General features: G+C 37.6%; 1 protein-coding gene across 1 annotated transcript in view; it reads left to right on the top strand.

The window, feature by feature from the left end:
* LOC149552483 (uncharacterized) overlaps window positions 1-27,021 on the top strand; it is a 395,852-nt gene that overhangs the window by 222,505 nt on the left and 146,326 nt on the right. Inside the window, exon 12 of the mRNA XM_089788064.1 lies at window positions 4,968-5,111. Within this exon, the coding sequence (XP_089644190.1) occupies window positions 4,968-5,111 (144 nt within the window). The remainder of the gene's footprint in view (window positions 1-4,967; window positions 5,112-27,021) is intronic.

The raw sequence follows: 27,021 nt of genomic DNA on the forward strand, positions 1-27,021 counted from the left end.
CCACGAAGGTGGAGAAGATCTCGTTCGGCAGCCTTCTAGTTGGCACGGACTCCCTGCAGTACCCGTAATGCATCCATCTTTTTCTCCTCTGTTGTTGTGACGTTCTCTTCGAGGGCAGCTTTGTCTACCTTCCAGTGTTCTTCTAGGGCAGCTTTTTCCACCTTCCACTTTTCTTCTAGTGCAACTTTTTCTGCATTCATTCCCTTTCCACTCATCTTGTTAGTTCCCTCTCCTGTTGAAGTTCCAAGTAGGTCCTTCTAAAGGCTACCTCCATTTATGCCAGTGTGTGAATAAGAGGTGGCTGTTCCTTGGCTAGGGGTATGGTGTATCCGGTAGTCTACTCAACAACTATTTCCTCCTGTTTGTATCCATCTTGCTGAAGTAACTTTTGACAAATCAGTGAACTATGAATTCATGAATCTTATCTTTGTTGCAAATTATGAGGTATTTAAATATTTAATATTATCATTCCACTATGATTAACATCAATTGATTTCAATATTACTGTCATTCAGGGTTGTGGTTTTGATATTGGTAATCCTGATTATGAAAATCGTATATTGTAACCAAACAAATATCTGTAGAATATGTTGAGCTTGGGTGTTGCCAAGCTTGTAACAATTGAAGTAATTGACTTCATAGGATACTCTATAGTGCAGTTATAATCTTGAAATAGGAAAGACAAATACCCCATCTGTTTTGTGATGGGAACCTTATTCATTTCATACATCTGAGTCTTATCAGAAACTGCTTCAGCTAGCATGCAAACCATAGATTCCCACTAGTTCCTTCCAATGGGATCATCCCCAAACAAAATATGTTTGTTTTGAATGCTATGAAGAAACTTTCTTGGATCAAACTGTGGAAGATTGCAATTAGAGGGCTGCCATTGCCATTTTCAAGTAATTCAAATCAGACCTTTTTCATGTTGGCACTTGTGCATAGATTTTCAGGACTTACCACTTACCTCTTGTAACAAAGTCATGACATGGGGACATGATAGGTTCCCTTTGCCAAAATTGGTTGTCCTCAAGCAATAGGAGAATGGTTATGATGTCCTATTTGGAGTTCACCTTTTTCTGTGCCACTTTGATACTACTTGTATTGTCTTAAAAAGTAAGCACTTACTTTTGTGTCTTTTTTGAGACCATTTTAGCCATCCCTAGTATGTTCCCTATGATAGGACCTCACATTTCACGTAATTTGCATATGTAATTTAAATCAAGGGCCTACACTCTGCTTCAATCTTTCTCAAAACTCTAAATTGGCTTTAATTTCTATGCATCCTCTCCTATTTTGCATCCATTCACAAACTCATGCCCCTTGTCCTATTTCACATTCAAGTCTCATTTTCTTTCTTATCCTTCTGATACTCTCTGAACCACCTATACACTCAAGATCTCCAAGGTTTCCTCTTTAATGGACCCTCTCAAATATAGGTCCCACAAGTGTGACCTATGCCCATTTCGGATTATTTCATTTTCCCCTCCCTGTGCAATTGGCCCTCTCAATTTCAGAGCTTGAAATCGCTACAGGAGGCCTTCTCCCTTTGTTTTTATATCCACAACACCACAACATTTCAAGTAACCACTCTCAGGCAATCACTCTCAAGCAATCAAGAGAAAGCATTCAAGATCTTTTGATTATTTAAAGCAAGCAAACATTTGTTGAAGGCATCCATCCATTTTTATTCTAGATATAGCTTCTTTTTCAATGGAGACAAGGGAGTTGGTCATAAAGGGTAGAAGTCTACATCCATTCAAGTTTTCCTCTTCTTCTTCAATCCTTCATTAAGGCAAATTATAAGCATCTACTAGATGAAGTTTTGTCTTACATGATTTCCTTTTGGTTTTTGTGTTGAGTCAAGGCTATTGCGTCAACATACTTGATCATATACAAAGAACAATTGTTATCTGTATGGTATGATACATTCCATTGTTACATTTTGTCTTTACTACATGCTAGCATTTCCTTTATTTCAGTTCAAGGTTAATTCCTAAATAGGGGCATGATCAAGGCAAACCCCTCCCCACAACAATTTCCCCTTCTTTCTTGGATGCAGGTGCAGATCGCAGAGTTTAAAATTCAGGTTTTGCAAGCCTACAGTTGTAATTTCATTTATAGATCAAAGATCTTTAGTTTTCAACCTCTTAGGTATAGATCGAGGTCAAACTATACCCCAAGTCAACCTATACCCTAGGTCTAACTATAACTAAAAAGTCAACCTGTTCTTGGGACCTCTAGATTGTTATAGTTTGCTGTTTCTGCCTCTTGGGTTATAGATCCAACTCCGTTTCAGGTTTTGACATGGTTTGACAGTGTTTTTGTAGATATGAACTTGCATCCTCTATTAGCCCTTAAGCTGAGTACATTTCTCTCTCTAACATTTCATAGCACTTACTTTCTTAGATTAGATTCCTCTCTTGCATATCATTTACAACTCCTCTTAGGGAAAGGAAGACCACATCCCAAGATATTGCATTATGAAGATCATGAATTGACACCTTACCTTGTGCTAGTCGGGTTTCCTTTGTTTCAAGGTCTTGGATCTTCCTAAATATAACATATACATTGGTGAGTGATCTATTTTAGCATTGCTCACCATTTTGTATGTTACACTATCATAAGTTGTACACACATGTTTCTTCCCTTATTTTGAATGTGAGTTATGATCGATAGGAAAGTTTTAATTTAAGTTTTTTCTTATCTTTTTGAGAATGAATTTTTTTTGTTTATAATAGAATCAGAACTGATTTGGGTTGCCCTAACATTTGCAAAATTTCATGAATCACATCAATGACCCAAATGCAATAAATTCATATCCCTTTGTGTTCACTCTACCTATTCTTATATTAACTAAAGTATAGATCCAAACATGGAGTATACAAATGAATATTAAAAACGCAAGTATACACATGAAGACACAAAGCAAACAAAAGGTACACATGAATATATGTAGGCACAAAGCATACAAGTGAATACACATTATTAGACTCTTCTTATTGTCAAGAATGCATTTATTGATTCATCGTTACCCATGTGTTAACATATATGATTTAAACCTATGCTCACAAAGGAACCTTAGAGAGTGGTTGGATAATCTATTCCTAGATTTGGCATTGTAATTTCTAGAGCTGCTCCTCCACAAAGCTCCATTGGTTTATTGTCCCTTCATTCTTTGATTGGATGTTTATGAGATCTCTTCCATTGTGCTTCGTTTTCTCTTTCACGGTTCCTTCTATTTCCTTGTGGAGTATAACTTCGATTTTTATGGGGTTGGGTTCCTTTACCACATATATGTTCACATTCCTAAGGTTCTATACATTTGAAGCAGAAATTCTTCCTTTTTAGATCATTTTACTTGTTTAGGTCATTCCAATTATTTTGAATTGGCCTTTTCTGCGTTACTAGTTGTTTGTAGATTTTTAGAACTCCCCACCTAACTCTTGTAATGGGGTCATGAGGAATGATCTACTGGTTTTCTCTTCAATGTCACACTATATTTGTTCAAATGGTCTTTTTTTCTCTCCTTGTGCTTGAATACAATAACAATGTGTTTTTAGGGTTGAGAAGGTACATATAATGACCTATTCAAGTCAAAAGTGCTTTATGCTTAATTTTTGTTTAATTCATTACTGGTGCAGCAGAGTCCAAGGCTCAAAACTTGCAGAGTTTGGTGAGTTTGGCATGCCTAGCGAGTCTTCCTAGGAGGGTCCAAGTCCTCAGCCTAGGAGACTTGGGACAACTTTCCAAGCCTTGGGCTTTGTAAGTTTTGTGTCTTTCCAGATGGCACTTCTAGAAGCATCTTGACAGTGACTGATAATTTGAGCAACAAAGTCACTTCATGACTACACCATTAAATTTGTCATGGTCTTTACCTACCATTGTGCGATGATGAGATTTACACCCAACAATCTGATCTAGATACCGGCACTGAAAAATGGTGAGCATTCTTTGTTTCCAGGTATTGTAGTTCTTGTCGTCAAATTGCTGATTGCCTTCTAACATGGCTCAAGGATGCCATCCTGACTATTTTCTGTAACAGAGTCAAAACTAGCTGCAGCAATGAACTTTGATTTTCTTTAAAGTCCTTTTATAGGCAAAATGGTCAAAGCCTTCAGCAAGCGGCAGGCAAAGTCCACATTGAAGCTGAGCTATAAGATTCTTAACTTCCTCATTATCAGTCTGAACTTCTTGAGCTGACTCTTCTTCCCTGTTCTTCTCACAAATGGGACCAAGAGACCCAGCCCTCTTTCCAGTGAAACAAAGTTGTTCTTTCATCATTTGGTTCTTGCTCAAACTTGAATGCCCTACAACCTGTATACCCATAGAGATTAGCTCACTGTCTGTGATGTGATTTCAAAATTTTGCAATTTTATGTCCAGTCAAACCCTCTGTGAGCTCATAAGCCATAGGTGAGACTTATGTTTATCCCTCCAAATGGCTAACAAGTCTGATTGTAATTGCTTACATGTGTCATCATCCTCATCTAATATTGATGCCATGATTTTTGATCTGTAATAGTGATGACATGATTGTTTTTATGCAAGATCTCACGATGTCTAGATTAAGTCTCCTAAATTCTCTTAAGAAACATCGAAGCAATTGTTGAATCATCTCTTTACGACCAAGATCCACAGTTAGGATAAAAAATCTGAATTTTTCCACGAGTTCTAGGAACTTTACCTTCTTACCACAAGTAGGGTCCTTGTCATCATCTAGTTCATATAGTCTGTCAAAACTAGCAAAGATAAGGAACTCGTCAATAAAATGCTCACATTATTGGTAAATCTCTGTGACTGACAAATAGAACTATCTTAAAATTTTACAAATTATTTTTAACTGTAATTTACTGTTTGAAACTACATATTAAATGAGCGTTTTTACAAATTTTTTGGTGAAAAATAAGTCTAAATTGGATTTTTTTTCACATCTACATAATATGAAGTACATTGTTTTTGTAACAGGTAAATGAACTCGGCATTGTTTTAGATAATATTTTTGATCATGTGAAAAGAACTGGGATAAATGATGCAGAGCTTGTGAGTTTAGAATCAGTCATTCTGAAGCTTATTTCACATTTCACTGAAATTACATGCCTTATTTCACTGGTAAATTTTCATTCTTTACAATGCTGTTTAACTTGTTTTCTGCTCTTTCCTTAATTTCTATATCTGAAGGCTTCAGCCATGCATAAAGACCCTTTCATAATTATTTTAAGAAGATTGGATTGAAAATCTTCAATGTTTTTGCAATTGACTTTTTTTCTTATGATTTATTGTTTCTTGGAGTTTAGTTTGTAGAAGATTTTTTAAGTATGTTCTTGGTTATATTCCTATAAATTTTTACTTATGAATAGTCATCATATTTAGCCTACTTTCTGTTTAATTGTAGAAGTTTTTTTAAGTAATATAAGTATAAGACAGTCAATGGGCCCCTTTATAAAGGCAATATACATAATCTGGCAATTGTGTTAGGTGTTCCATGTTTATGTGGTCAAGGAAAAAGTTTTGGTTTTGGTTGTTTTTTAATGGCTGATTGCATATATTCAGCTTTGAGATGTAGACGATCCCTAGGATGAATAGATTATTGTGTACTGGATGTAAATTGTAATAGTTACAGTGTTATCACAACTGTGCTGAGTGCACACCAAAACAAGCGTCTATATCTAATGTTTTTCCTTCGAAAAACATGCATAATTAAGATGCAACTAGTACACATTCAAAAATGGATTTAGAAGGATTATCAAGCAAGAACCTAAAGTCAGAAGTTTTACTCCCCAAGGAATGAAATATATTTTGACATGCAAAAAGGGGCTGATTGGGTTTGAGGCTTTTATCTTGGAGGCATTGATATATGTGGCACTCACATGGGTCAAAGCTTTCTTGCTACCATGTGGCAAGAGGATTGAACTCCAGTCAATCAAACACCCTTGTTTTGCTCCTTGCAATGCTGATCTTTTTCTGTCAATCGGGGTTCCAATCAAACACATATAGATGTTGCAGCTCCTCAGTCATTGATCTTTTGCTATCATGTGAGATTTCAATTAAATATATATAGATTTTGCCAGGGTAAACTCCCTCATCTTGGATCTCACTTAATTTGTTCTGAATTTCCAGTTAAGGTTTGAATTGCATATGGGAATGGAAACTTAGAACATTTGCTACTAGGAGAATGCCAATTCCCAATGGTTATCATACACCACCATGTATTTGGATCCTATTAGATTAGGAATAATGCCTATTCGTAATACATACTTAAGCTCTAATTTCTTAACTTTCCTCCTGATCAACAACCTTAAGAAAGATGGAGAATTACTTGTCTTTGGGCATTTGAAAACCATTAGTGAGTAGGTTCTCTCAAGGGATTTGTGGTGCATATATCCATTACCTATATTTGGGCTACGTCCTCAAGGATCTTGGGAGTTTCCTCCTACCAAATGGTATTACTCCAACCCTAACAAGCCAACCTATCCTCTTAATGGTATTAGCGAGTGTTTAACCATTTATAATTATTATTATATCATACTACAATCCTGATTCCATTATACATACACACACACACACATTAGTGTTTTGATCAAGTAAAAACGGGTTTTAAAGGACCTGAAACCTTTTACAGAGTAGCAAAGAAATAAAAACTAAGAAACCTAGAAGAATTGTGCATCAATGCCAAGAGCAGTACAAGTTAAAACAAGTAGCTAAAAACAACAAGCTGGAAAAGACAACAAAAAGACAGCAAAAGGAAAGTAAAAAGACAACACAAAACCAGTTACAGAGTCTTCAGTAGATTTGTTGCCTGATCTACAAAATATTCATGTTTTCTGCAGAGGCCTTTAGATTATCCATTTCTTTGGTTTCGACACCTTCTTTCTTCTTCGAGTTGGGCCTAGTGCGCTTGCTAGGTCCTTGATCATCTTTCACTTCTTTGGAACCTTGACCTTTCCCTTGTTCAAATTTATTCAGGAGAGTGATAATGTTGTCAACTACTGTCTTCAGAATAGAGAAATTCTGATTAGCCAGTTTCTTGACCATCTTCTTCATATTAACCACTCTGTTATCCAAACCATCTATCTTTTTCTGGAAATCTTTTATTAGCTGATCCAGAGCTCTGTCTTTGGCTTCAAGGGGTGGAACACGTTTTATTAAATTCTTAACCTCTTCAACGTTACCAATCACCTTAGAGAGTTTATCAATACGCTGTCCCAGAGTTCTCTCCCCTCTAGTAGTTTTGCTGAGCTGGTCAAATTCTCTAACAATGTCCTGCATTTGCAGCTGCAAACTACTAATCTCCTTCTTCATCAGCTCCAGATCGCCAAAAATCCTCATTGCCCTTGTTATGAGTAAGGTCATCCTCGTCCCCCCCAACATTATCTCTTTCATAATCAGTCTCCACATGCCCTTTAGCATCTATCTTCCCTTGGCTAAGTGCATTTTTCCCTTTTCGCCAGAAAAAATGTTACCCATCAGTGTTACCTGGGGACGGGTCCCCTAAATATTTTCAGCCGTCCCCGTCCCGGAAGTGTCTCAGAGACTTAGGGACACCTAGGGGACTTTGACTTTGACTTCTATAAAAAATTAGACTTTGAGTCAAAAGTAACACAAATTTGGCATACGAATTCTGTTGATTCTTATATTTTAAGGTTCTATTATGTATTAGTCCATGCTTTATCCATGTTTTCCTATAAATATTTTAAATTTCTCTATATATTTTAATTTTTCCTATTGTTATATAGCCATCCCCATCTGCCATCCCCCCTCGTGCCCAAAATCGGAAAATTTTTTTGCCACCCTGAAAACCTATCCTGCTGTCCCCTACTGTCCCCCTCCCGAAAACTTGGGGGAACACACACACACATATATCACTAATATGTTGAATATCTGATCATGTATATTCACTCATATCTAGTATATATTATTTTGATTATCTTTATTAAATGAAATTTATTACCATTTTCTATATATACATATATATTTATTCATGTCTCTATATAAATTTATGTTTACATATTTAATTTTTCCCTCCATATCCATTTCATCCACTAATCCATACATAATGTTCTCTGATTTCTTCCTTCTATTTAGTACTCAAAGGATCTCTCATTATTTGTAACCTATCATCCATCCATGATTCGACACTCAAATACTATATATATAGTCTTTGTCATCCCAATAATGGTTACTGTCACCTCACAGTATAATGTCCTATTTGATCATCCATATTGTTGTTCGATAATTCCTGAGGTGAATTTGAATGTCTTCATATATCTTGGAATAGGTTTCTATCCAAAAGACATTTCTTGTGTTATCCATAAATACATCTTTACCTTATTTACACATCTTCATCTTTCAATGTTGATAATCCTTTTCTATGCTTGTATTATTTATCATATAATACTGAATACTTAATAATCAGTTGGATAATCAGAATAGTAGTGTCTCTTATTTGAGTTAGTCAATGCTTACTTAGTATTGACCAAAGGGGTGAAGGTATGGACCAAATTAAATTTCATTATTAAACATTAAATTTTATTCCATTCCTTACCCTAGTGTTGGCCTATGAAATGTCTTTCCTTTATTTGCACTCTTTGTAACTGGGTAAGTTTTTCACTGAGTTGTGATTTAAATTTGAGAATTGATTGCAACACTCAGAGCATGGGTGCGATTTGGAAATCAAGTCCTTGTGGTGGTGTTGCATATTGCTTCTGATAGTATATTCAAATAGCAATGTTTGCAAAAACGGGAGTTTAATCACTGCATGTCATGAGGATTTGGAGTAAAAACTTGTTATGACAAGCTCCTGGTGCAAACATTAACTTGAAGGGGAACTGTTTTTTCTGGTCGGGAACCTGTGATATGAACATTAATCCTAATAGTAGCTGCAACGCTTCTCTAATTTAGCAGAGTTTTGACTAGGAAACTCAATATTCCAAGTATCAATTTTTGTGGACAGAGTTTGTTAAATGTCTCATGCGTAGTTGTCAAGCTGGTGGATACGATTGTACTTTAGCAGCTTTAAATGAAGAAGAAATCATACTCAGCGATAAACTAACATGCCATTGAGTTGAACACTGAAGGTATCTTGTCTGAGGATAATGGAAGAAACTAGTTGTCCAGTTCATCACTATTCAACAACTCATCTCAAACATGGTACAAAGAAAAGATTACAACTGCTCTGACGTTGGTCAGAGATATATTCTGAAATATATGATAGAATTGGTGGTTGCATTTTAATATAGTTGCATCTCTGTCACCGTTCCATTACTGAATATTTGGCAAGAATACTTCATTATCTTAACTCTTGGAAATGACACATACTGTCTTCATTTTTATGGCAGGATGAAAATCACAGTGTTATTGGCTATCACCAGGATTTCAGTAAGTATTTCCTGTGCCGTTTAAGGAGGGAGAAAGGTTATGAGTTCAGGGTATGAAGCTATGAAAGTTTGAAGAAGAGAGCCATGTGAAAGACTTTGGGTCTGGCTAGTGTGTACATTAAATCACTTGAACTATAATCCCTCTGGCATTGGGAGTTCCTTCTATTGCTGTTGTGCAGCCTTAGACATATCTACCATCTTACCTTATTGCAAAAGTTGAACAGAGCCTCTGTCAGCTTACTTTCCTGTTTTTAATAGGTGCCAATCAAGTTTTGAGTTTTTACTGGCCTAAGTGTGCTACAATTGACAGAGCTTGAGGACATCCCTAAATGAAGCTGCTAAAACTAATTCACAAGAAAGATATTGAGTAGATTCATCAGAGAACTGCTGGGAGTGTTGAATGGGAAGAACAACATTTGAAATTGAGTTTTGTTTTAAAAGATCATGGGCATATCAAACAGAAGCAAAATTTGGTCTTTCGAACAGAAGATAGTTTCAATCTAGCTGACGGAAATCTTTGTAGAATAAATCAAATCTATTGGCGTTTACAAACATGGCTAGAATCTGAAACTGAATCATATTGAATGCTCAGTATCTGTCAGTTTCAGTTAGAAGGAACATTTTCTTACCAGTTTCCATTGTCTATGGTTGATATCTTCTTGTTTAGCTATGAGAAAGCTAGTAAATATTTACTGTTAAAAACACCTGTTATTTTTTATATAATCTCTTTGCAGTCTGAAACTCAGAATTGGCATTCATGTATGATGTTTGAAATAATGGCTCTTCATTAAACAAGTGGATAACTCTATTACTAGATTGGACAAGTTAGTGTCCATAACATTTTGTAGAATAGGGGTAGCTTCGACAGTGGAATTCAATTTGGATAAAATTAGAAAGAAATGAAGAGGAAACCAGGAAAGTGATTTTTCCTTGAAAGAATTCAGTGATACATTCAAGGGTGATTAGCTAAGGGATTTGCACAAAGAAAAAGAAGTAGGAATTTGGCTCCATATAATTGGTTTACAATTAGAGTCCATTAAATTTTTTGATGGTATTCTCTCAAAGTTGGAGGAATTAGACTCATATTTGTCCAAAGTAGACTTGTCGGATTTGAGAATTTGGAATTGGGCTTTGCAGCCATCAATGCTCGTTTTGGTCCAACACAAGTATATGGAACATCCTTATGAGGTGGTGAGATTCGCAGTTGCTTCTTGTCAAAGTGAGATCATAAAAATAACAACTCTTGTAGCACCCTATAATGATCACATTCTGAATGAGACTCTACAACCGATTGTAGAGAGCTTACATGGGATACATGATGTGGAAGTGCTTATTTTTGGTAGGAGGGCTAAAATTTTAGAAATTATGGAAAGAGCCAAACCATTTATCATTATGTTGGATCTCAAATGTGGTAAATATATTTTACAAATGTTTCAATGTTTTAAACCGAATCTAGGAAACTGCATTCAGACAATGTGAGGGCGTGTATGCAAACTATTCTGTCTTTGATTGTGGACGAGGATGATGATATTTACAACTAGTTGCAGTTAGATGTGTTATCCATTTGGAGAGAGGAGCATAACATCTCTTTGGCTTATGAGTTCCCAAGAGGGCTGGTAGAGAAGAAGGTTGAAAGATTCAATAAACAAATGACTGAAAATGAACTAATCTCAATGTGTTTATAGGTTGCAGGGTCTCCCACAAAGAGTAAGAACCAAAGAGGAAAGCGAAGATTTGTTTCACATTTTAGAAGGCGTGGACACTTTATCATATTTGTGGAATGAATAAGGGAAAAGACGTATTGCAGACAAGTGGTGATGAGGGCAAAGATACAGGTCAGAATGGTGCCATGACTAATGAGGAGCAAGCTAAAATAACAGTGTTGAATGCACCCATTACTATGCATAGTGATAGCAGAAAAGGATAATGGTTTCCAATCAACTAAGGTGGACAATATGGAGGAAGAATCAATCATATAGGTGACGAGTATATAAAACCCTTTATAAGTGATTTGCAAATTTGTATTGATAGAACATGTGAAGAAAAAAGCTTCTTTGATGAATCCATGTATGACCACAATGCTTTCCAGTGCTACAAAAAATGTGTATTCCATCTACTAGACAGACAACTAAGAATGATAGTTGTAATGTACTCGAGAACAAATCACATTGTTCGATGTGTCAGCTCTTGTATTCTAGATGAAATTGAACAAAGGCCTTTAGCATTGCCAGATTTGAAGGACACATTATTTGTCACAAAACAGAAGGTTATGCAAGTATTAACAAGAGTAGATGAATCTCAAAAATGTATTGAAGTTCTTTTTTGGAATTATAAAATTGAGGAGAGACATAGGGGAGTTGCAAATGGAGTCACTAGTTCTCAATTGCACACAATTAAAGAAGCATTTGAAGTTGTGAAATCAGATTACTTGCAATTGTTAAGGGAAGGATCTTGCCATCAAAATTGCGGAAGACACGTAAAATGAGGTTGAGGATCTCTGTTACCAGCTAAGTTTTGCTCATCTTCTCTATACAAATCAGAAAATCAGATGTCTGTTATAACTACAACCAAGGAACAAGAAGTGGGTACAAGGGAGATGGAAATCAAACAAATATAAGTAGGGATTGATAGTTTCCTTAAGGAGTTCAGGCGGAAATGAGGCATAATGATTGTAGCAATTTACACACTAAGGAGATCCAAAATGTTAATGAAAGGATTGAAGAGTTTCACAAGGAAATACCTTGTAACCTTTTGACGTCATTTGATTTGAGAGTCCATTGCCTATGATCACTTGCTAAGGACGTGTGAAAAGTCAACATTTGATGATAGACAAGGAGCCGAAATTTTTTATTTTGAGCAGCCGAAGTTTACCTTCCCATTCTCTTGAGTTTGCAGCTTTTACACGTGGAAAAAATAATAAAGAGGGGTTTAGAAGTGTTGGTACCGAAAGTGCAAGTATTGAACATAATATTTTCAGTGAAGAGGTTTTTTTAGACGGTTGAAGATATGATACAAAGGTATGGTAGCAATTCTGAATTTCCCAACAGGTCATATTTCTTTACATCATTGTAATGTCCCCAAAATAATTATTCAATAAATAATAATATTAATTATTTAATATTAGCTCTTAAACTAATATTAATTTTTAAATAATTAATTAAAAGATTTTGTGGACTAGTTATTAATAGGGAATTCCTCCTTTGGAGAAGTAGGATGGGGAGGAAGCAAACAAGCTGTAATTCAATCAATGATTATTCATTGTTACTTGGGATTGGAACCAAGAGATCAATTCACTAGTGAAATATTTGGTCTAGTGGTCAATATCAAATGCAGTTAGATAGACAAATTGCAGGCTGAAGGGGACGCAGATACAGTAAATAAAAAACAATGGGTCTCCATTGAATTGATTGAAGATTGTTTGGTCATCTTACTTCCTTTACATAGAATAGTTGATTTAAGAAGACAGAAAAGTTAATAGCAAACTGGAACCGGATATTCAGTTCTTCAACCCGATATCAGGTATTATGTTTTCATTGTTGTGGTGGGAGGACGAATCAGAAGAGTTTGTATGACTTCCATCCAGGAACAGATAGTGGTGCAAGTTACCTGTATTCTATAAAAAGGAATAAGTCATGAACAAAAGGCATATTCACAGCGGGGAGCCTCTGGTTGGAACATGATTGCTTCTCAATTGTTACCGAAACATGCGCTACTGCTGGTAGCATGAGATCCGAATAATGTCAACCCATAATCTAGAGCACGTTAGCGACACATTTGATTTGTTCGGGGTGCAAATTTGGTGGAAATGACAATCAAGAGCACATTCATGCATAAGAATATTTCTCTGATTGCTGGTGTTCATTCTTTCCAAAGTGACTGAATTAAGGTGGATGTGGCTATGCATGCTGGAAGACACTCAGGTTGAAAGGGAGCGGGCATAAGGCTTTAAACCAAATGATGTTTGTGTTAATTAATTGCAAACTTGCGGTATTATTCATACATGGTTGGTGACCGATATTCAACTTAGCATTCGTGGAGGGTGTACTCCTGCAAGCTTCAACTGACTACCAGGTGCAATAAAAATTTCTGTACACACTTTTGACAACTTATGCAATTTGTTCAGAAATTAAGGAATCAGAAATTTTGGAAAACTTTAATTTTGAGTTGTAGTTAAACATACTCATGGAATTTTACATTAGTAGAATGCTGCTAAATAAATCAGAACTGAGCAAATATCTTTCAGTTTGCACATAGAATAATGGGGGCTATTACAGTAGTACTAGAACTAATATTCCTGCTAGCCTCTAGTGGATCTTTATAGCTTCAGTTTCAGATTAAAGCATGGCATTAAAAGACAATGAGTGGTTTGTCAATAATGTACATGAACTTGGAAGTAGACTCAGTATTCAATATTTGCCAAAGGATAGCCTTTTTAGCGAACTCATTGAATCAGATGGGTTTTTATCCTTAGCGGAGCAGTCACCTGTGAATTCACTTCAACAATACCTTGTTCCTATTAGATAGGTTGCTGAAGCATTCTGATAGTGGCATCAGATTAATGGTTTCTTCATGCTTAAGTAAGGTTACGAGAAAATGGGCATCTAAAATTCCCTACGATGATGAGCATTGAAGGAGGTATTCTACCTAATTGTAGATAATTTTGGAGATCTGGACAATATTTGTGGTTTTAAGTGCTCATGCAGGGCTGCCATACTAAATACCTTTGCAAAAATCAGAGTGGACAATCTACTTTTAGATTTGGGATTGCAAGATTTGATTTATGACATGCTTCATCATTTCCTAGAAACAATCAAAAGGGTACACGCAAAAGAGGTCACTGCAGCCATGTGGGATATCATGATTCTAACTATCAGTGAGAATGAAACAATTTGTCAACCTATTGTATCTATGCTATGGGCTGTTTTGAAACAAAAATGTGCAATTTCTTAATTGGTATACACATCGGTTTGCAATGTGTTCACACGATGTGAAGGAATGCTAAAGTCTCTTTTGAAAGAAGAAGAGCAGAAGAGGGGTTGTGTTGAAGAGAATAATTTCTCTCATGATGAATATGGAATAGAGTTTCAGGAAGTTGACAAAGAAGTACAAGATAAGAGAATCATTATGATTATAAGAAAGATTAAGCTGAATCCTCATGTGTTACAGATCAGTGCAACGATGTAATCATAAACCATGATTTCACTAAGCCTACAAAAGAAGGGTGCTCAAGATTTAATGTGCATGATTTAGAGGTCAACACTAATAAGTATAAAGAAGGGATGAATTATGCTCATAAGGTTGATGATTCTACTATAACGTCTAGTAACCCAATTACCTATGACGAGGAAAGTGTTGTTACAAATGGAAGCAAATTTTAAGATTCATTGTGTGAAAGTACTTTTGATAGTTGTAGAACTTTGACGGGGCAAGATTTGAATGATCAATTGGTGGTCACAAAAGAAAGGAATGTGCAAGTGCTATCAATACATGACAATACTAGTAAATGAATTGAAGAGCTTATATGAATCTTTAAAAGAAGGAAAGGAAGAAGGGAATTACAAATGAAAATTCTGGTGTACAGTTGCATGAAATCAAAGAAGCATTACAAAAAAAAATTCAGATTACTTGCAATTACTCAAGGATAGGGATTTTGCTATCAAGTTCACTGAGGACAGAGAAAAAGAGATGGATGAAATTTGCTTACAATTGATTATGGCTCACTATTCTTCATACCAAGGAGAAAATATGACTCCTTTGCCTAGTGAGCTAGAAGATAATTCAAGAATTAGAGAAATGCAGATGATAGTTGAAGGGATTGACAAAATATGTAGGGAAGAATTGATATCACATCCAGCACAGGATTTAGATCAGCAAAATGAAGAGATTGAGATTGAGGGAATTTGGGAAGAATCAATGGTAATGGATAAGGAGCCAAGGAAATTGATGGGCCATAGTGAACATGTAGAAAGAACTCTTTTGTGGTGCATTGTGTGGATGGAGAAATCTAAGCATGCTAGGATGATAGCTGAACGAGGAAGGAAAAGCTTGCAGAAAATAAAGAAAAGACATAAACATATGGGTTTTCAAACTGAACAAGAGATGAGTATGTTGGTTCCCAAAACCGCAGATTGGAAATCCAAGAGCCTGCCATTTCTCCAAAAGGACTTCTCAATCAGTTCTGGCCAATGAACAGAAATACTTCTCGATTACCTTGCACTTCAAGCTCCGCTACACCCAGGCGGGTAAACCTTCACCTCAAACACTGACTGTCTGGTTCAAGGTTTTTCTATAGTGAATTTAAACTTCGGGAGTTCTCCGGCTGGCAAGGTCCTCGAACTCAATTAAAAATGAAAACTGGATGCTAAGTGTTTGAATTGAATGAATTGTAAATATTTGTAAATAATGGATTTGATGTTTGTAGGAAGGAATATATAGATTTTCTGACTTCAATAATAGAAAGACCAGTGCCTCTGCTCATTCGAGCAATAGAGTCAACTTTTAGTGAATTTTCACGTACAATTTTATAATGTTTTACACACTTTACTACCAACAAGTAAATAATCAAGATGCGATGGATCAAATATATACGCAATCTTAAATTAGTCCAGATTTAACTTTAAATCCTCTGGTAGGGAGACAAACTGGACACAAATATGGAAACAACTAAATATTTCACAATATATGTGATGATCAAATTTAAAATGCTAAATGACCATGTCCACTTATTCGACATTTAAATTGTATACAAAATTCCAAAAATAATTACAAAGGATGATTCATCTGCAGTTTAAATCTCCACACCTTTAATAATAGACAAAGAGCATTTTGTTTTATTATTAAAAAAAATTGAATTTATAATCCAAAGTTATATTAAACTCCTTATCCCTCCATACAATAATAAATATAAAATAGTTTCTCCACAGAATATGAATGCTTTGAATCTTACTTGTCGTGTCTCTCCTCCAAATAAATCTCATATATATAAGCTTGTGCTTTAGAGAGTCTAACTTTCAAATGTAAACTCATATTTCTTAAAATATTATTCAACTTTCTAATCTCATATATATAAGCTTGTGCTTTAGATAGTCTGACTTTTCAAATGTAAAGTCATATTTCTTAAAATATTATTCAACTTTCGAATCGCACCTTTTCTTAAAACTAGAACCTTTAATAATTTTAATTATTGGCGTGTCATAATTTGTTTTCAAGATTTCTGGCTTATAATATTAATCCTCTCATTAACTTTGTAGGGCTCTATGTCTTGTTTAATTTTACTCAAGTATTTGTCTTTCTAGAGTGTACGCTTCATTCTAGACTCTGTCTTTGAACCAAGGGCACGGGAAAGTTTTTGACAGTCTTCTCTATTATTGGTTTCAATAAGTTTGTCTTCAGTGTGCTGTCGGGATGCCCATCACTGTGTGCTTTTGGCTGCTGAGAAGTGAATGGGGAGGTTGGGTGAGAACGATGAATAGAGCCTTCAGATAGATGTCTGCAATTCACTCGATACTTTCCAGCATAAAGTATTTTCATCTATTTCCCCTCAGACAATGCTGCAATTCATTTTATACTGGGTTACTCTGTCCATCCATATTTGGAGATGAAGATGCTCACTCATTTTAAATTGCCGCTAAATCATGGAGATGTCTTTTATACTTAACCAATCCTGTAGACATATTGGTGATCATATTCTATGCCGTTGATGCTAGAAATGACTTTCACTGTTTTGCAATGATTCTCATTTAATATCCTTTCGATACTGAAGGCTATTTGTATTCCTTGGTCGAGGTTCTAGCTTTTATTGAACATTGTTTATATGGCTTCTAACCAGGATCGTCTCTTAGTGCAAGTTTCCTCATATACCTTTTCATTGGCTAATGACTTCTTGTGTAGCTTTATATTGTCTCAAGCTATTCTTCGTTGTAGGTATTGTTTGGCTTTGTGCTATGTATCCATTCCTTCATCTTCTGTGACATTCAACACTGCTCAATAAGGATATTTCATTTGATGATGCTTTTCAACATACCCATATTGTGTGGCATGGATTTGACATATCACAGACTGACTCATTTTGTATGCTAATGTTCCCTTTTTACATCAAACATATTGGTGATCATAGTCTATGTCGTTGATGCTAGAAATGACTTTCACTGTTTTGCAATGATTCTCATTTAATATCCTTTCGATATTGAAGGCTATTTGTATTCCTTGGTCGGGGTTCTATTTTTATTGAGCATTGTTTATATGGCTTCTAACCAGGATCGTCTCTTAGTGCAATTTTCCTCATATACCTTTTCATTGGTTAGTGACTTCCTGTGTAGCTTTATATTGTCTCAAGCTATTCTTCATTGTAGGTATTGTTTGGCTTTGTGCTATGTCTCCATTCCGTCATCTTCTGTGACATTCGACACTTCTCAATAAGGATATTTCATTTGATGATGCTTTTCAACATACCCATATTGTGTGGCCTGGATTTGACATATCACAGACTGACTCATTTTGTATGCTAATGTTCCCTTTCTACACCAAATTAGTACCAACATACACCGGCACTAGGAAGGCTAACTATAGAATGGTTTCATTCATTTTGAAACTTGCAATTACTATAAACTTATCCAGCTATGAAGCACTATTGACCCTTCATCCACCAAAGATAAAATTGTAGTCATCAAACAACATATCTATGGTAGTAGCCTCTTCATGTAAATATCAGTGACATTGATTATGACTGTTGTATTTGAACACACAATTCTGACATTAATGACAATTCTTCATCATGAATTTCCATGTTCTCTTGATCACGACTTTTAGTGTCTTGACACACATTGTTTGAATATAAGTAGTGTATAAAATCTAAAGATTCTCCCTTTAGCCTGGATTTTGGACTCTAAAACTTTTCAAAATTTTAGAGTTCCATTAGAGTATTCGGTTGAGTTTTTGCAATGGCCAAAGTACATCACAAGCTAACCAAACTAGTTCACATGATTAACATAGGGAAAGTTTGTTATAGATAGTGCTAGTGGTCTTTGTCGTCGGTAAATATTGTGTAGCCGACGGGTTGATGTCATCGGTAGAAACTGTGTCAGCCGACTTGATTGTCATCGGTGTTTTTGTATTCTGTAGCCGACGTCGTCGGTAAAGATTTTGTAGCCGACAGGTAAATAGTTTGTAGCGGACATAATGTTTGTGGTCGACGGATCCCTTCGGGAAGGTTCAGCGAATAGTATTTATATCCCGTCTGGGATCATTGTAAATTATGATTCATCTTATCACTAGTTATGTAATCTGTTGGCATATGCGAATAAAGGAGTACTGTTGTTCGTGTTCATTATCTGTGTACATTTCTAAACATTTGGCGCAGTTGCCCTATGAACTTGGAAGGTGAGAGGAATGAAGATTAATGCCAAATCAGGTTAACAAAGATCGAAATAAGGTCAAGGGAAAAGATGGAATCCGTACTGCACTAGAAAATTTAATTCTGGCACAGCAAGCTAAACACCGAAGGAGATTCCAAAAAATTGTCGACGAAAACCAGAGCATGGAAGACTTGTTGGAGAAAACTCGATAGTGGGTGGAATTGATGGAAGAAGCCCGAGAGGAGTTTTTGAATTTATGTTCGCCAAGGGAAGAGAATCCAGACGGAAGAGCATCGACTCACATGCCTCGGAGTGCCGACGGAGCAAGAGTGTGGAGTGAACTCTTCATCCGGGAAATACTTCCACAAGGGACAACTTCAAAACACCCTTCTTCACCAAGGTTCGCAGCTGTTGAGTTTGATGGTGTGGGAAAACAGTCCACCGGTGTGGGAGAACAGTGCGTCAATGTGGGAGTGCAGTCCACCAATGTGGGAGACCCCGCCGGTGTGGGAGTGCAGACCGTCGGTGTGGGAGACTAGTCCGTCGATGTGGGAGACCAGTCCGCCAGTGTGGGAGTGCAGTTCGCCGGTGTGGGAGACCAGTCCATCGGTGTGGGAGTGCACTCCGCCGATGTGGGAGACCAGTTCACTGGTGTGGGAGTGCAGATCGCCAGTGTTGCAGGACCGAGCAACGCCTGTTTTTAGAAACCAATTGTGATGGCGGGACCAAAAGAGAAACCGCCGAAGTTCGATGGCGATGGTACGGCCGATCCCATTCGACACTGCAAAACATGTGAAACGATCTAGAGGGCAAATGGCATAACTGATGAAGACGATTGGATGAGGCAATTTTCGGCCACCCTACGGGGGGTGGCAATTGACTGGTTTACTAGTACAGATCCATAGAAGCTAGACAGTTGGAATAACATTAAAAAGGAGTTTCTCGTAGAATTTCAGCTGCTGCGCGATGATAATGAAATTGTTGGCAAGATCTTCAATACTAAGCAAGGGAAGAATGAAATTGTCTGCGACTACGCCAGGAGATTAAAAGACTTGATAAACAAAATGGAAAATAAGTCGGTGGACGGACTTCAAAAAAGATGGTTTGTGGAAGGTCTACGCCCAAAGTTGCGGAAGAAAATAAAAATCGTGCCGCCGTCATCATACACAAAAGCTTATAACAGAGCATTGAACTTGGAAAGCGAGCAAAAGACGAAGAAGAAGAAGAAGACTAGCTCTTCTGATTCTGATGACGACGAGCCTTCCGGAGAAGATAGCAACGATGATGAAGGCAGTAGCAAGAAGGTCTGCACCCTACAGAAGGACATGATCCGCATGATGAAGGAGTTTAAAAATATGTAGAAGGAGACAAAGAGCAGTGAGCTGTGGTGCACAAAGTGTAAAACCGACGGTCATACTAAAGGATCCTGTCCAAAGAACCAATTCTGTGACATTTGTTAGATCATGGGCCATTCGACAAAGGAATGCCCCTTTAACATGAAAACCAGAGGATCTCCGCAAGTGCTTCTTACACAGGCAGCTTCCACATCAGGAGGGAATAGAAATGCAAACATTGATGGTGCCACTTCGATTGGGTACAGGAATAATAGCAGAGGGCAAAATAACAACAACAATGCAAACAATAATAATAATGGCAACCGAAGTCGAATCCAGTATGATGCAAACGGACGGTCGATTGTTCAATGTCGAACATGTAATTTGTGAGGTCATTTTGCACAGGATTGTACAACAACAAACACACTAAAATTATTATGTAGATGGTGCGGACCCGACGACCATGAAGATGCTAAGTGCCCAAAGTCTGGAGTAAATTTGATCACTGTTGGCAGGGATGAAGAGAAGGTTCTAGCAATTACACGGAGGCAAGCGAAGGTGTACTTGGACCCGGTGGAAGAAAAGAGAACTGGGGGAAGCGCGGGCAGAAATTGAGAAGGCATCGTCCGTGGAGACATCTTAGTTAAAAGACATCACTGGCACCTTGGCAAGTAACTACGCGGAACAAAACATTGTGCGGCAGATCTTACAAACGGAGGTACCAGTCAAGATAAGTGACCTTCTCACAATGCCCTAGTTACGGACAGCCATTCTGAATCATACACCATTTTCGAAAGCAACAGAGGACATAGGAAGGGACAGTAGGGAAGTGACAACAACAGACCCACTGTTGCTAGCACTCACAATTAGAAGGCATCCAGAGGTTGTCGAGATGGGGATTTTGGGACAAGTTTTGACAAACACAATTGTCGATGGAGGGTCCAGCGTGAATGTGTTACCAGAGGATACCTGGAAGAAGTTGGGAAAGCCGACATTGTGGCCACCTACATTCCAGTTGCTCACGGCAGACCAACACGGGATCAAACCGTTGGGAACCTTAAGGGCGCAACCGGTAACTATTGGAACACAACCATTCTTATTGGACTTCGTGGTCATTCCATTGAAAAGAAAAGGATATGATGCTATTCTGGGACGGACTTGGTTGGTGCAAGCAAAAGTAAAACATGATTGGAAATGAAATACCCTATCAATGGAGCACGGAGGCAAAAGATTCATAATTGATTTGCACACAAATGTTAAGTGAGGAGGTAGCATCGTCAGATTCAGAAGGTGAAGGCGAAAGTGACGACGAAGGAAAGAGGAGAATGGAACCGGACGAAGGAGTATTGACACTAGAAGGAGGATCGAATGATGACGACCTAGACTTAGTGAATGGCCTTTACCATTGGCAAATAGAAGACTACAATCTCTTTTCGAGTTGTAATATGCTAAGGGTCGACAAAGGTGAGAAAAAAGAGGAAAATGAGTGTCCGAAGGAATATAGGGAAGCAGATGACGCAAAGGAGGTTACGGCTGAAGAAGGGAAGGACATACAATACAAATCCAGAAAAAAGAAAAATTCCACCATCCGGTACACGGTGAACGGACTGCACAAGAAGAAAAGAATGCATCACACCATAAAATTAGTTGAAGGGTACCGACAGCAAGGAAATAATCTAGATGTGCGACAATTGCAAGCACAATGGGCGACGGAGGTGACATGGAACAAGCGTAAGGCGTGGCATGAAAAACATCTCAAATTCATCAGGTTTACGCCAGGGCAGTTGGTACTCCAGTACGATGGTCAGAATGAAATCAAAGGGTAAAAGTTTAAGGCCAGATGGGTTGGACCATATCAGATTTGGGAGGTCGGCGACAATAGAGCGATAAAGTTGGAGATGTTGGACGGGCAAGAGGTACCTCACGTAGTGAACAGATCCAAATTGAAAATATACGGTGCCAAGAAGACTCCGTCGCTGTCACAGAATGGCCAGCTGACTCCCTCGTTGTTGCAGAATGGCGACGCCTGGAGGCAAAATTGAGGTGGTGTTCTTTTTTTGAAATTAAAAAAAAAAAAAAAAAAAAGTGGCTGAGTGTGCCCCACAGAAGGTTGCTTCGCAGGCACCTCTCCGCGAGCAAGTTGTCCGCGGAAGGTTGCTCCGCGGGCATCTGTCCACGGACAAACTCCGCAGGCACTTGTCAGCGGGTAGCTATCGGCGGATGGCTTTCTGCGGGCTCTTGTCCGCAGGTGGCTGTCCGCGGGAGGAGACCTCCCGCGGAGTATTTTGTTTCTTCCCGTAGGGTCTTTTTTCACTTGTCTTCCACGGAGTCCTTTAATTGATAGCGGAGTTTTATATTGAAACTTCTTTCGTGGATTATTTTTTTTTCTCTTTCCGCGGGCGATGCACTGTTTCATTTTCTCTTTCCGTGGGCCTTCTCCCAAGTCTTCCTCACGGGTTAGCTACAGAATTTTCTTTCCCACGGAGTGTTTCTTCTCAGAGTTAGATTTTGCTTCTGCACAGGATGGCATTGCATTGCGTGGGAAGCATCCTTGTATCATAGTTTGGATCAAGAGCAGTTCTTTGTGTTGTGGCATGATCAGCCGCACGGGTTTTTATACCTGGAAGCATTGTGGCAAGATCTTGATTGTGCAGCTGAGAGGTTTAATCATTGAGTGGGATTTAGGGAAAACATGCAAAAATAGCAGAACTGGCGGTTGCTTCAGATCAAAGTACGAGTTGAAGTTGTCTGGATATGAGTGTAATGTCCCCTTTTTAGCATTCATAGCATGATGTTGTCGTTAGCCTATTTCCCCACGGTCTCGTAGGCTAACCAGGACATCAAAAGAGCTTAGAAGCCGTTTGGCCTAGATAGTTTCAGTTGCAGGTCTTTCTGAGGGGTTTTGAGGCAACTTTGGGCATACTTACTATTTATAGTAAGTCATCTTGGGCATGGGTGGACATCCAGTGGTAGCGGTATGTCAATGGTAATTGTTTAAAATCGGCAAGAAGACTTGTTTATCATTGATAAGATTTGTTTTGCATTGATAAAGCTATTTTATAAAGTTAAATTTAAATATTTAACTTTATTAATACATAGACTATAGTTTGTGGGAAATATTTAAATTAAAAAAGTCCCTTTTATTTTATAACACATTGGAGACATAAGTTACATAAAGGGAGTTATGTTTTATCCCACATTGAGAAAACGAAGGATGGAGCTCTTGTGAGAACACTATAAAAGAAATGGAAGAGCTTCTTTTAAGCACGGCTGGAAATATCAAAGAAATTGGAGAATTTTCTGGAGGTTATGTCTCAATAGTTTGAAAGACGAAATCCCTTCAGGCTGAAAATCTTGATGCCATTGAAAGATATGGTCTTGAGATTCAATAGGGTAGCAATCCGAAAAAGCAGAAACGAAAAAGAGGAACCGAAAAAGCAGGCGGAAAAAAGCGGAATCGAAAAAGCAAGCGGAAAAAGAGGAACTAAAAAAGCAAGCAGAAAAAGTGGAATCGAAAAAGCAAGTGGAAAAAGCGGAACTGAAAAAGCAGGCGGAAAAAGCGAAATCAAAAAAGCAAGTGGAAAAAGCAGGCCGAAAAAGCAGTTCAAAAAAGTAAAATAGAAGGGGCAGCATTGAAGGAAAATTATTACAGCCATCTACAACCAGGTTCCCTTGTTAGTATTGTTTTTTTTAGGGTATTATAAGTTTCAGCTGTAAGTGTGCATTATACCAGCATTGTCATTTTGGTAATCCATGTAAATGCCAAAGTCTTGGCCATATTTCATGAGCAGTGTATTTTTTCATTACAATTAAGAAGATAATAGTTGCTGGTGTCATTTAAGCAATTCAATCTCGTTATTTTTCAGCTAGATAGTTTGCATACCAACTGTTTGCAAAAATGCCAGTTGGCTGTAGGTGTTCTTTTCTCATGCTTAAATCATAATATATGCACTGAATATTGTCAAAATTAGGAGCACACTCATGTTAGGTCATTGTGTAGTTCATTGTAATCTTCTATCACTAGATTCTCATTGATGCAAATTGGAAAAAAAGTTATTTAAAGCAAGCTGAAATACTATATCAGTCATATGTCTCTTGCATGTGAATTGTTTGACAAAATTCTTTGAGCCTTCAATCAGCATCTTTGAGAGCAGATTTGAGGAGGGTTATTACAGTGGTATCGGAGCTTGCTTGCAAAGTGTTTGACGAAATGTCAAACAACTGAAGTATAAAGATTTTTGGTGTTTGAAGAAGTTATAACCTGTTGGGGTCATTACAGTGGTATCAGAGCTTGCTTGCAAAGTGTTTGACGAAATGTCAAACAACTGAAGTATAAAGATTTTTGGTGTTTGAAGAAGTTATAACCTATTGGGGTTATTACAATGAGCAGGCCATGCTTGGATCTTATGGTTTCTTCTTCTGTTCTTCACGGTTGCATGATGATCAGAGATGTTGAAATTGCGGCATGTTGGCAAACTAGAAGCATGCTAGCAGGGTGAAGGCCAAGATTCAGAAACTTTCTTCAGCAGAGGAATGAGCAAAAAAAAAAAAAATGACGACATATTGAAGCAGTTCGGAATGAGTATTGGATGATGCCAACGGAAAGGGGGAACATCAGTGGTTGCCAGAAAGAGTGTGGAATCGGCAGAAAATGTTAGAAATAGTGTGTTCCGTGCATTTTTGTGTGGGTTTCGGAGTGCCCTAGGACCCCGCAGGGTCGTTGCCCCCTGGACCCCCAGTCGTTGCAGATATCAGTCGTGAAGTGTGACCAGTTGAGAAGACTTGAAGCTGCTATAGACATGGAGTGTCTGTGTACCGGAGGCACTAGGAGTAGGTGTTGGCCTAGAGGCTGTCTTGGTGGATGCATAGAGAGCTCGGGAGGAGTGGGTCATCCAGAAGGCAGTACAGCAACACTTAGCTCAGTGGACCCAGTGTTGGAAGCAGAGAAAGCAACACAGGTGGCTGTCAAGGTCAGCTCGAGGAGACAGTATTGTGTTAGCAGAGGCTACAGATGTAACGGGATGAATGTGGAAGTGATGTGATAGAAGCAGATTTTTTGTTGTAGTCATTCTAATGTATTTTGTTTGTTAATTTATCTCAGATATTTTGTAATTGTCGTCCGGAGATGACCTTTTCTTTTGGGGTGATAATGTCGTCGGTAAATATTGTGTAGCCGACGGGTTGATGTCGTCGGTAGAAATTGTGTCAGCCGACTTGATTGTCGTCGGTGTTTTTGTATTTTGTAGCTAACGTCGTCGGTAAAGATTTTGTAGCCGACGGCTAAATAGTTTGTAGCGGACATAATGTTTGTGGCCAATGGACCCCTTCGGGAAGCTTCGGCGGATAGTATTTATATCCCGTCTGGGATCATTGTAAATCATGATTCATCTTATCACCAATTATGTAATCTGTTGGCATATGCGAATAAAGGAGTACTGCTGTTCGTGTTCATTATTTGTGTACATTTCTTAATTAACCTATGCGGTAAACAGTCTTGATGGATAAAGCACCAAAGTTTAGTGACTCCTAATGAGTTTCCCAAATTTCCCTCTCAAAAGGATATACAAACCCATAGGGATGACATAGAAAAACCAATCTTACTACATTTTGTCTTATTGAGTGTAGTTGGTTGCATAGGGTGATGTATTGTTTTTAAAACTTCAAACCATGGAGAATTGATGAAATACACACTAATGAAGTTTTGATTAGTGATGACTCTCTTTCCCACTTGATGATTAATGTTGAAGATGATGTTTACATTTGGGATCCTAAAGTTTGAGTTAGTAGCAAGATATTTCTATTGTGGAGCAAATTTTAGATATATCAGAGTGGCGCGGTGATTATTTTGGGACCCAAGCATCTTGGTATAGATGACAGTTGATTTTGCATCTAGAAAATTGATTGCTTGAGGACAAGCAATCTTGGGATGGGAGGACTTCTAATGTGCCCTAAAAAAAATTTCAATAAATAATAATATTAATTATTAATATTAGTTCTCATAAAAGAAACTAGTCAATTATTAGAGTCCTTAATAAATAATTTTGATATTTAATATTAGCTCTTATAATATAAACTAATACCAAATAATTATTTAAAAGATTTTATGGAGCAGTTATTAACGTGAAATTCATCCTTCAAGAAAGCAGGACGGGGAAGAAGCAAATAGGTTGGAATTTGATCAATGATTATTCATTGTTACTCAGATCTGGAATCGAGAGATCAATTCACTAGTGAAATATTTGGTCTAATGGTCAATATCAAATGTATTTAGATAGATGAATTGTAGGCTGAAGGAGACGAAGATATGGTTAATGCAAACAATGGGTCTCCAGTGAACAGATTGAAGATTGTTCGGTCATGTTACTGCCTGTTACATAGTATAGTTGAAGTAAGAAGAGACGAGAGCTAATAGCAAACTGAACACAGGACTAGCGGGTATTCATTTTTTCAGCCTGATATCAGGTATTATGTTTTCATTGCTATAGTGGGAGGATGAATCAAAAGAGTTCGTATGATTCCTATCTAGGAAGAGTCAGTGGTGAAAGATATGCACATTCTTTAAAAGGGAATAAGTCATGAATGATGGGCATATTGATAGAGTGGAGTCTCTAGTTGGAACGTGATCGTCCCTCAATTGTTTCTGAACCATGTGCAACTGCTGGTAGCATGAGATTTGAATATTGCCAACCCATAACATGGAGCACATTAGCAACATATTTGATTTGTCAGGGGTGCAAATTTGGTGGAAACAACAATGAAGAGCACATGCTTGCACGGGAGTATTTCTGTGACTGTTGGCGTTCATTCTTTCCAAAGTGACTAAATCAAGGTGGACGTGTCTATTCACATTCGAAGACTCTCAGATTGAAAGACAATGGGCATAAGACCTCAAATCCAATGTCATCTGTGCTAACTAATTGCAAACTCAGCAGTATTATTCATGCTGGCTTGGTGATTG

Source organism: Cupressus sempervirens, chromosome 6, assembly GCF_028749045.1.
Source record: "Cupressus sempervirens isolate cs-2001-9-10 chromosome 6, ASM2874904v1, whole genome shotgun sequence".
NCBI lineage: Eukaryota > Viridiplantae > Streptophyta > Pinopsida > Cupressales > Cupressaceae > Cupressus > Cupressus sempervirens.